Source organism: Epinephelus fuscoguttatus, linkage group LG16 (genome assembly GCF_011397635.1).
Source record: "Epinephelus fuscoguttatus linkage group LG16, E.fuscoguttatus.final_Chr_v1".
In the NCBI taxonomy this organism is placed as follows: domain Eukaryota; kingdom Metazoa; phylum Chordata; class Actinopteri; order Perciformes; family Serranidae; genus Epinephelus; species Epinephelus fuscoguttatus.
Window position 1 is genome coordinate 27,906,942 of NC_064767.1, and position 12,144 is coordinate 27,919,085.

A 12,144-nucleotide genomic window follows, 5' to 3' on the forward strand; every position below is an offset into this window, starting at 1 on the left:
TAATCAGAGCAAAGGGTGGCTATTTTGAAGAAACTAGAATATAAAACATGTTTTCAGTTATTTCACCTTTTTTTGTTAAGTACATAACTCCACATGTGTTCATTCATAGTTTTGATGCCTTCAGTGAGAATCTACAATGTAAATAGTCATGAAAATAAAGAAAATGCATTGAATGAGAAGGTGTGTCCAAACTTTTGGCCTGTACTGTATATCCATGATTAGTTAAAGGTAGGGTCTGGAGGATTTTCCAGTTGCTGTTTGTAAACACACATTCAAATTCGGCCCCTCCTATCAGGCTCAACTCTCCCGGGTGTACGGAGCCCAGAGGTACGGAAGAAAGCTTCACAGAAGAGGTTCAGGCAAGGCTCGCGCTGGTGTACGCTCGGACACGCTCGGACACGCTTGGGCACGGCACCTGTGCTCTGTCATTGGCTGGGGAAATCTCCACCCAGAAGCGGTCAGAGCTCACAAAAACATCAAAATACAGTGAAAGGGCGGGAGCTCTGCAAACTGAGTCACCACCACACGAGTAGAAGCCCATAGGTGATGATTAAGCAGGATTTCATTTGTATATGTCTATATTTTGTTTTGTTTGAAAATCCTCCAGATCCTTGAGTTGAACCTGGTGGCAAAAGACTGAGTGGAGGTTAGGGTGGTCAACGAATATTCTAAATTCAAATTTAAATTCGAATTTGAAAAAAAAAAAAAGGACCTTTGAACGTGAAAATTGATATTCGATTGTGGAGAAAAAAAAACACCACCGTAGCTGTCCTCTTTGCGAGTGGGAGGTGGGAGCGGCCACGGAGCTGCGCGGCGTGTGGATGACACGATCGGTTAACATGGGCGTCGAAAGGAAAGTGGCTTCGCTTCGAGGCGCTTCGAGGCTATTCGCAGCGCTTCCGCGGGCGGTGTGGCCTGATGGGTCGGGGGGGCCGAGCGAGAGGTCCGCGGTCGTTTATAACGTAATGTTATAGATAATTGTTTTATGTGTTTTAATGTGTAGTCATGTAAATGTTTTCAAAGATGTTTATGTTGAAATAAAAATACCTACAAGTAGTTATGTTTCCTTGTATTAATACATACAGAAGTATATTTCCTTGTCTTAGTTTGCTCTCTTGTGGACATAATGCGGAAAAAAAATTTGAATGGTTCGAACCTACGAGTTATTTTTAGAACGACTATTCGAACGTCATTTTTGAACAATTTTGACAGCCCTAGTGGAGGTAAAATGAATAGTTTAAAAACACTGCAATCGTGGCAAATAGAAACTATTAGGAAGAGAAGTAGACGAAAATCAACTAAGCTCAAGTGCTAGTGGCTACTTAAGCAGCACCGGTAAAGTCTCCACAGCACTTGATGAAGGGCTGACCTCGGCTGTGTATGAGAGTTTTGTAAAAGAGTTTAAGTGCCAATATTTTCTGCATTCTGCCATTCATTTACTTAAAAATTACCCCCAGGAGGAACATAGCTATGCGTGTGCCTCTCACTGGCCAAGGAAAAGATTAATATGGTGACAAAAAGAAAAAGAAAGCAGATATGAAGTGCGCACATTTTAACACTCCCAGATCTCCCAGCAATTAAAATAAATGGCACCACTCAGTCTAATCTAACAAATTGCAACTAGTCAATCAGAGGAAAAGCCACTGCCACCACAGAGGACCCGTCACACTCCTTCCTTCACTGATTTCATTTCCTCCCATCGGGTTGCAGATGTAATTTCCCCCAGGGCACAACAACTCCTTTAAATACATTAGTCAACTTCTATTAACATGATAAATTAACTGTGAAGGACACAACACGCCAACATTGCACATAAACACAACTGCTATATTTCTAAGGTTCCCACTTCATGTACTGCATTTGCTCTGTTATCTAATGTTCTTTTGTTGTATTTATTTTACTGAGCCACAAAAACAAATTTCCATCACACTGTGTCAAAGTTATCTGAATGTGAATCACACGTTTAGTTACCAAAAACAAAGCTGACATTTTACCCTTTTAAATTTTAAGTATACACACACTATTGAGGCAGTGATAAATAATAAATCACGCTATTACAATGCAGGGTAAATTACCATAAAAGAATAATGTGTCACCTCTGAGTGAAGGTTAAATCAACATTTGGTGAGAGAAAACAAGCCTCTCAAGAGATGTGCTGACACTATACACTGCCTGAAAATAAAAACACTTTAATCTCAGCATGGGATTGTTTACCCAGTATGTCAAGGAACCGAAACAGATGTTCACTTGACGCTTTGAGCTCCTTGCATGAAATGGGTACATTTAATAAACAATAAACTTACTGATTTTTTTCTCCTATTCAAACCTTTTCTCCAGCCTTCCTCTAAATTAATGTGGAGTTGATTAATTCTGCATTTTCAGAACATTTCCTCTTTTCATTAGTGGTGTGCAAGTCCATCAGGATGACTTTCCATTAGCCTGAATATTTAATGCTCTCATCTGAAAAAATATGGAGTTCTGTTATGTAGAAAGCTACAGGGGCGGTGCAAGATGATGAAGAGGAAGGCAAAGTTGTCAGACGTTGCACAGCTTTGAGTAGATTATTTGTCTTTTAGGTTATCTTGCAACAAGTTTTCTTATTGGCAAGCTTTTAAATCAATGTATACTCTGTAGCTTCTGTATTTCTGTAGCCATTTAAATGTAGGAGAAGGATAAGAACATCCAAATATAAAAATTCTAAACCTTTGTCATTCAATACACTATTTAAGTGTGTGTGTGTGTGTGTGTGTGTGTGTGTGTGTGTGTGTGTGTGCCCAGTGATAATTTGAGTAAAAAGCACTTTGATTATACTGAATGTGCTGTTTGGGACAGGTGACTTTTATTTAACAGTTTGAAAAAAGGCTGAAGAGATGGAAAGTTAAGATTGATGGTCATCACTAATGTGTAATAATGTAATGTACCAATATTTCAAAAGGAAAAAAACAACAACCCTCAAATATGTCATTGGTCCACCAGATGGAGTCGTATAGTCTAACCTAATGAGACTGACCATATCCAGTACAGTATATGCATGGATCTGTGGTTTCACCCTGTTTAGAAGCAGTAGTTCAGAAGCATCCTGCTACAGGCTATTTCTTGATCTTGCTATGCAGCAAATTGCAATTTGGTTGCCAATGCTCCCGAACATACTGATTCTTTTAAATTAATAAAACCAGTTGTGTGTTACATTTAAGAAACCACTGTTTTATTTACCATGTGTGCTGCCACCTGAAGTTTGGATGATGTATGCTTGCAGGTGAAGGGTTTTTTTTTTTTTTCAACCACTCCAGAAACCTTTACTTGGACACCTCTTAAGTTTTTATGCCATAGCTTCTGCCACACCTGCTTCTCCGTTGCTAAGGTCTCTCCACCCATTCTGCCCCCTTAAGATCTGGCTGGATGATGTAAAATGCATCACTTCTGGTGTGCTAGTGTTGTCACCATAATGGACTTCCCAATTTCAGTACAATACCTTGAAAAATAATCCATATTCCATACCTATTTTCTTTTCTTCGTTAGTAGCAGAGAACAATAGAATGACTGTCGTAAACATTAAAAACAGAGAGCAAGAAAGTGCAGCTGGTAGCAGTGTATCGATAATGCAGAAATTGAGTCTTATCACTGTTTCAATTATTTAGAATTTATGTGTATTGATATTTGAATTGATATTTTTCCACAATACTCCATACACCACTACTCTGGTATTCTGTATTCTGTGAAGTACAGAGAGGTTTCCCTGGTGGCTTTAGACTTAATCAACATTATGTAAACTCGTTTGGCAAGGGCTTGAATGTAACAGATGATCAATTGGATGTAAACTTTCCGCATGCCAGCTTTAATCTTGCATTAAAAAGGTATTCAACTGTACATCCCTTAACAACCAATTATAATAATGAGCTTCCTTATGTATGTAAATTACAAATATTCATTGAGCAGCAGTGGCTTGGTGTGTGAACAAAAATGCATTTAAGGTACATGAAGGGAAAAATAACACGAGAGAGCTCAGGTCTCTCAAAGTGGGATTTATCTGAGTATAAGACTTGTATAATGATGTCTTTTACATAAGTGTAAGGACCTAAAATTGTCTCTAAAGTGCCTTTTGAAAAGGCTCAGATGACAAACATCACAGCTGTAAAGACTTTGAATGCCAGTCAAACCTGCAGAGAGCAGAACAACACACTCTGAATTTTAATAAGGAAACCTATCCGCCCACTGCTGACAGACTGCCTCAAAGCATCCATCCATCCATTTTCTATACACACTGATCCTGTTTAGGGTCGCATGGGGATTCAACCTATCCCAGCATGCAGTAGGCAGGAGCCGGTGCACAACCTAGACAGGTCACCAGAGTTAACAAACAGACAGACAAACACATTCACACTCATATTCACACATTTCTGGGCAATACAATGTCTCTGAAATGTCTCAGAGCTGAGGACTCAAAAGTAAACCTAATTAATACAGTAATACCAGTTAAAGGTGTCTGAACAAACACCACAAACACCTGCTTTAGCCAGACTACTGTACTCGTAACAGTGTTACATAAACAGTCAATAATCCGTCTATCGCTCAGTCCACAAAGCTGTAATAAATAATTGATTAGCATCAATTAGCAATGACCTGCAGAGACAGATCTAATGACAAACAATGTCCAAGTGGATTAGGTGTCTACTTTGAGCTGGCTGGTTATATTTGCTTTTTTGTGATAGTATAAAAGGAGCAGAATTCATTTTTTGAATAAGAAATTTGCTAAAACATTTTTCAGAAGACCTACCTGCATCACTGTGAAGACAAATTAGTTTTAACACATATTACTGATGCTTCTGCACTTTTAACCCAAGAACAGCTTGTAGCTACACATGTTTCTACCTCAAAAATTTAAAATTTAAAACACATCTTTAGCAGAACTGTGAAGTACTGTCCAATACTACAGGGGAAACTCACTGATGAAAACAACCACTTAAAAAAGACAGATGATGAAGGAAAAGCAGGACTTAAGAAAAATCTTAAACTGATGTAAAATCACTCACCTTGATTTGAGAAGGGCAGGCAACGTTTGCAGGTAAATGAGTAGTACCTCCACAGGCAGGCACTGTGTGTGATAGCTGCAGACCTGAGTACAGACAGTGGAAACCCCCAGCTGTTGGGCATGGTGGGCCAGCTCTACCCCTCTCTGCAGTACGGGGTTGAAGATGTGTGTGTAGAGCTGCCACTGAACTATAGCATTGCCCCGCAGGGTTAGGTGGCACACATGGCCAGCTATCTGCTGGCTCAGCTGCCAGTCCTCGCCAAACACTAACTCTTGATAGGCCTCCAGAGCATCCCATTTCCACAGCATGTCCTCTGCCCCCCCTCCGCTTGGCAGAATACCCTGGGAGCGGTAGCACAGACTGGTAGGAATGGCTGAAGGTTCCCCATGCTGCAGTGTCTCCTCCAGGCCTGGCAGCTGGCTGCTGTCCAGAGTGCAGATGTTACAGGAGGCCAGCTTGGCTCTCTCTGAGGGTTGTCCCCCACCAAGCTGGTCTAGGATCAGTCGGCCAAGGACACTGAGAACATGAGACTGGTAACTACGGAGACCTGGAGCTTGGAAGGCGTGCAGCAGGGGTCCTACAACTGAGCGGGGGTCCATACAACAGCAGATTCCAACAGCCTGCACCCCAGCCAGTACCTGCAAAACAGCTGGCCCGCTGGGGGACAGCCGCTGCAAGAGCCGCAGACATTGGTGAGCACAGGCAGCCAGGCAGCAGCAGCGCTCGGGGTAATGCACTGCATCACCCTCCATCCCTTCCTTGCCTTCTCCATCCTCTTCAAAGGGGTTGCGTCTTGCAGCTTGCTTGAAAGCAGAGACGGGCAAACCTGACAGGTCTCTGTGGTGATGCAGGAAGTGGGAATATTCACAGCGACGGTGACGGCGTCTGGCACACACGGACTGATGAAGCTGTTCTGACTTTGCCTTCTTGACAGCACTGATGATTTTGAAGACCCCTGCGATGAGACCTCGTAGCCTCTCTGAAGCCTCACCTCCTACTTCAGAATCCCTGGCCCTGCCAAGTCCCTCCAGTCGCAGCACTGTGGCCTCAAACAGCTCCAGGCCACGGTGGTGGACAAACTCATGGATGAGCTCCAGCGCCTGGCTAAAGAAAAAGGGGTTAGGTGTGGATGCCTGCAGGCAACCCAGCAGCACTTGTAATACTCCCTCTAGAAGCTCTGGCAGCAGTAGCGCCCTGTGACGATAACGGGAGAATGAAAAGTCATCCTGGACTTCTTGCAGGGTCTTCTTAGGCCGAGGAGCAAAAGGGTCACTCTGTCTGTCCAAGCAGCTCCGGATTTTGAGGGTGGCTCTCAGCAGGTCTGTCAGGCTGCGTCTCAGGCTATCTGGGAGGGTTTCACTCTGACTCACATCCACCGACATCAGGTGCAGGATGGTGCGTAGAAGCATCCTCTGGACCAGTGCAATGGGCTCTTCGGTCCAGCCTCCCGCAAGTTCCTCTGCAGCCGTTCCACCAGCCCCTCCCCCTGGACCACAGCAATCTCCAAACTCTGTCAGGATCTCAGTGAGAGTTGGTACGACACTGACTGCCAGGCCGGGGTTGTGGTTGATGCTCATGTCAAACTTACAAACCTTCTCCAGCAGGGAAAGCAACACATGGCAGAGATCAAAGGGCGAGTTTTCCATGCGGTTGAAAATTGATATTGCAGCTGGGTCTGTCAGGGTTTCAGTGTCCGAAATCTGGGAGCCAGGGGCTCGGGGGTGTGGGTATGGTGCACTCATAATTTCTGTGGTGCTGGTAGCGGTGGATATTAACTGTGAGGCCTCTGAACGATGATGCTGACAGCTTACCCGGATGGTGGAGCCATGTGACCTTCGGCTCCTTGCACCACTGGGGCCTGGAACAGATTTGTCTTCAGGGTTGGCTTCTGAATCTGAGGTAGAGACCTGGGACTTCCGAGCATCCTTCACAGAGTATCTCTGCGCTGTCCTGCGTGACCTCCGTGACCTCCAGGTGCCACTGCCGACACGTGACCTCTTCCCAGAGTTCTGTTCATCTGTCGCAGCCTTCTGTCCTGCTCTGAGAGGGGCCGCCTTCACCTCCCGGCTTAGGAATATCTCCAGTAGAGACGGCAGGGTGAAATCTGTCAACACAAAGAAATCTGTCAGTTTCATTCTGGATGCACATACAAAGCGTGTTTACACCTGGTATTAACATGCGTCCTGGTTGATCCAATCACAAGTGGACAGAGCTAAATACAAGTGTAAACGACCACCAAGACACATTGTGATATGATCCCTCAAACTTAACTGCATTTATTTTGTGATTTTTTGATGCATCTCTGACACAGACTACGCCAAAAATGCAGGATGTGATGGTTGTTTTGGTGACAGCATGCTAACACTCTGCAACCTGGTCATTTTATGACAAGTTGGGCAAAGTGTTGAGTGCTTGTTCATTGTTTTGTTCTATAGAAAGGAGACGCGTTGACTTCTGTTGACAGCGATATTTCCAGCTGTGCCAACACAACTGTTAACGTGACTAGCAAGCAGCTAGCGTGAGTGTGGTTCTAGTAACTGTGCGTGGAGTCCTTTGACCATCTAACTTAAGTGATATAGGCAATAATTATATCTGAACACAAGCAGTCAGCTGGAGACACATGACAGACACAGGTGTACACGACAATGTCTCTCGGCTGTCAACTTGTGTTAGGATCACAGAAACGTTTGTTAATACCAGGTGTAAACAGGCAAATGTACTTCTGGACATTCATACTGTTATTTTGAGCCCCATTAAATTTAAACTGTACACTGAAGTCATAGTGGGTTAATGTCTGATTATTTCACATTTTAGGAATTGAGACTTAAAACAAACATTTTTCAAACATTAGCTATTTGGAATTAAATTTCCAAAAACACTTTTTTGAAGTGTAAAATGACTAACATAAAGCTCAGCCGCATGTCAGGAGATATTCTGTGTTTGTTAAAACACACTCAGTGAGTAAGAATTAATTAAAGTAAAAATGTCTAGGGTCTGTGCTAGATAGGATCAGCAGTGTTGTACTAAATACCGGTGTCATCCTGAGGTCAGCGGCCTCTGAAACCACTAACTCTCCTGTTGTGTGGCTGTTTATGTTTGTAACACTGAGATTCAACATAATGGAGACATTGACTACAATGATAAACAACAGATTCCTCCATCTCAAAATGAGCACAGTTTGCAGTGTTGAGCAAGAAAAATACTACATTATAAACAAAAATGAGTCATTTGATAAAAATGATTTTATTTGATAAGAAAATCACAGACAACATTTACAGTCAGAAGCAATGTGCACACATTCCACTGCCTTCACCAGAGCTAATGCTGAAACATGGCCTGACCTTAGTAATTGGTAAAGAATTATGTAAAGACGGGAGATGGAGCAAATATATAAATGAACATAGCTAGAGAACATTTCTGGCCCATGAAACGCAGTCTGCATTTTTGTTTGTCTGTACAAACGATATTAATGTACAGTTTGTAAGTTACAGAGAACTGCACAGCAAATTTCACACTTGTAAAAACAAAGTATGTAAGTCGAAATCAGTAGTTACAAACCAGGAATAAGAGGTGGTCACATGCTAGTACAGCTGTGCAGTGTGAGCTATGTGCTGTTGACATCAGCATGAACATGAACAAGTAATATAGTGAGTATTTATGGCTACTGACCTGGGGCTTTTTCCTCCTGCACAGGGATCTTCCAGACCAGTGGCAGCAGAGACAGCAGCAAAGTGAGCAGCTCCTCCCGACAGGTTAACTCCTGAGAGTGCAACAAAACACACTGAGGTTACCTAGAAAGCTTCCCTGCCCCTCTCCCTGTGGTCACACTCTGAAGTCACACCCAGACACTCCCAGCAAGACAAACTCTTGTCCATAGCCAGTAAATGTTTTTTTTAGGTTTCGCTGCTTTCAATGAAGAGAAATTAGCTACTTCAAGATGCAGCTTGTATCTGAATTTGGTTGTTTTTCAAATTAACGGTGTGATCCCCGCACTTAATTATTGATTTGTGTGCGTTTAGTTAGCCACTTAGTTAGTTAGTTAGTCTCCGGTGAAATGTGTCAGGGAGCAATGTAGCATCTACATGATGGCTGTTACTTCCTAGACCATGGGGATCTCATGTCTATCCCGGGCATACCTCACAGCAGAGAGAGAACCAACTCCTTCATGTGTTAATTAAAAACAAACAACCTACTCCTTCATGTGTGAATTAAAAATTACCAACATGCTGATTTTACAAGATCTTCTTTTCATTGTATAATACAAAGTGCATTAAATCATCACAGGTTGTGCAGTTTCTCGAAGGTAATTGGTCTGTCACTTCTGTGTTGTATCTGCACAGCATGACATTGACTTTAGTTACTCATTCAGTAACTAACTACGGCTTTTCATCAGAGACTCTCTAACTCTGATTATTTACATGAAAACATTTACGTCTATTTAATTATAGTTTTTGGATGCTCAAACTATAGCATGACCAATTCTGGATTTGTCAATCTGATACCGCACTAATATCAGTAGTTTGTAGAGATATATTGACCAACAGTGTTTAGTTACTTATTTATAAGAAGGCAGAGTAGAAATATGGACAGAGACAGGTGTCTGACATGCAACAAAGGTCATCAGCTGGAATTGAACTGGCAACATTGCGGTTATGTAGCATGTGCTGTAATACCGATGATACCGATAAATATTTAAAAAGCTAATAGCGGCTGATCTATCAGCGTGGTCGGTTTATTGGTGTAACTTATACAGCTTTTTATCTGGTTGTAGCTAAGCAATTTCCATTTAAATTATTCAGTTGATGATGTACCCAGAGATGACAGTTGCCTGATATTTAACACTTGTTCAGTTGGGAAAAAAAAATTAAAATAAAAAATAAATATATATATATATATATATATATGTGTGTGTGTAAAAGAATATCCCTGACCTTTAAAAAAACAATCAAAATGGACCATCAGATACGGACTACTTTTTTCTGTTATTCATGTTTATGCTGGTTTTACTCATGTAATGGGTCTTACATAAGGAACATCTTACCGAGATAGACCTGAGCCATCTGAACAGTGTCGCAACTAATGAGACAAAGACCAGGTAGCGCAGGGAATTTAACAGCACAGTGGAACAAACCCAACTTAAATACATTTTTATACTCAATTCAAACACAAGATTTAAGTACTGAAATCGTGTTTTGCAAACCACAGGTTCTTACATACTACAAATAATTAAATGTTTACAAAATGCCTGGCCCTGATTGTCAATAAAAGGCTCAACTCCATCCAGGCCGCAGCTGACACACACACAGCTGGAGCTTGAAAAACACACTAGCACAAGAATGCATTAAATGTCTGTACTGGAGGCCCTCATTAAAAGAGAAAATATAATGCATGTGTGTGAAATTAGCTGAAAGATGTGGACGAAACGAGGCTGCAGGCATGCTGACACACAGGGTCATGTTCATCGCATTACAATATTTTATTCAATAATGCAATCATTACTTCGAGTCGGAGGATTATAAACTTTTTCTTCTTTAAAGGACTTTTTGGTCTGAAAATAAATGAAATCAGTGAGCTCATCTTTTATTCTGGAGCCTAGAGACCCCTCTAAGAACAGATTACTATTTACATTATGTAAAAAGGTGACCATGGCTGATGGATCCCTTGTTCATTCTCACTTTATTAGTCCACCTCAATGGCTGTGATACATTGTAGCACTGACCTAGGTGAGTATTTAGCCTGTTTATTAACTCAGTTTCACATGAGGAGCATCAAAGCACTTTAAACACAATTAAACCATTATGTTTGTGTAGGTTGAAGAACACTCAGCAGTGGCACCACATCTGATGCGTGGAACTGTTAAAGAAAAACGGCAAACCCAAACGCTCATAGGTCATGTTGTTTTCAACATTGTCCTGGTTTCTGACCATTTATGTGCAGCGCTGGACTCAACACATGAAAGCCCCATAATTTATTCTGGAGAGGAGCTTCTCTTAAATTGTTACTTGACCAAAAAACCCTCACAGGTCTGATCAATACATAATCAGGCTGAGTCCAGGGTAGACTGGGCTCTGCTTGTGAAGTCTGTAGACCTGAACATCAATGTGTAGGCAGAGAAAAACACTGGGCGCCAGTTAACAGGGCAAACAATGCCTGCTTCTGTGAGCACCATTCCTATCATTTTACATGAGCACCTAAATAAAGTGCTCACAAATCATTGTTGTAGATAGATGCTAACAAGCAAAGTGCCTACTTTTGCCTTTCATGGTACAGTATTTCCACCAATGCTGTGATAAACCCAGTCCAAACCATATCTGTAAAATCCATTATGAAAGAGAGTAATACTGGTGTATTTTGTTTATTGTATTATATAAATCACACTATCTATTCTCAAGAGTAATATGATAGTGCTGTCAACTGTTGTAAATGGATTTGCATATCGGCATCAACATCCTGCATGCAACCGCAGCAGAACGAAGAGACCAACTTTCTGCAATCAGAAAGAAAATGAAACAACACTGGGGCACTGCAGAGCTCATTTCCTCTCTAGATATGACCACCCTGCAAGCTGTACTGACACCAGCCACAGATGTAGAGAGGCAGCCTAATTGGCCACTAAACAAATACAGTGGCAATATTGGCCAAGCTGTGGTGTAATAATTGGGTTCAGTGTCTGGAAATCAAAACAGTTCAGTTTCTCATGTCTCAGGTACAGTCACGGAAATGTAAACATATCCTCATGTGAAAACAACTGCCAGTGCTGTACTGAAAAGATGCTGAAGTGAAGTTAAACTCCAGTGTAAAGTTAAAACTGAAAATATACGGCAGTGTTCTAGATTTTCCACTGATGGGTTTTATTGCACTGTGGTCATTAAATACCCCTTTGATCTTACCATCTGATGTCCCTCTGATGTTATGTTTGCATTTAATTTGTTTCCTTATCATGCCTTTGCAATATTCTGAATCTCTATTGCAGACTCTCTGCAATATACTTATGATGAAAGAGATAAGTGGCAGCAGAGGTTACAAAGGCTTATGTGCAGAAATTAAACTTTATCATGCTGATATTAAACAGCTGCACAAAAAAGGTTGAATAGATGAATTAACAACTATGAGG

At 41.7% G+C, this 12,144-nt stretch overlaps 2 protein-coding genes across 12 annotated transcripts in view; one reads left to right on the forward strand and one right to left on the reverse strand.

Annotated features, from left to right (window-relative positions):
• Nucleotides 1–12,144, forward strand: part of ggps1 (geranylgeranyl diphosphate synthase 1) — a 182,453-nt gene that overhangs the window by 100,701 nt on the left and 69,608 nt on the right. The gene's annotated exons all lie outside the window — the stretch shown is intronic.
• The window catches only part of lyst (lysosomal trafficking regulator), a 79,418-nt gene that overhangs the window by 43,773 nt on the left and 23,501 nt on the right, over nt 1–12,144 (reverse strand). For all 11 annotated transcript variants that reach the window (XM_049600239.1, XM_049600241.1, XM_049600240.1 and 8 more), the window contains 2 exons: nt 8,700–8,790; nt 5,031–7,134 (listed from right to left, as the gene is read on the reverse strand). In XM_049600239.1, coding sequence (XP_049456196.1) covers nt 5,031–7,134; nt 8,700–8,790 — 2,195 coding nt within the window. The remainder of the gene's footprint in view (nt 1–5,030; nt 7,135–8,699; nt 8,791–12,144) is intronic.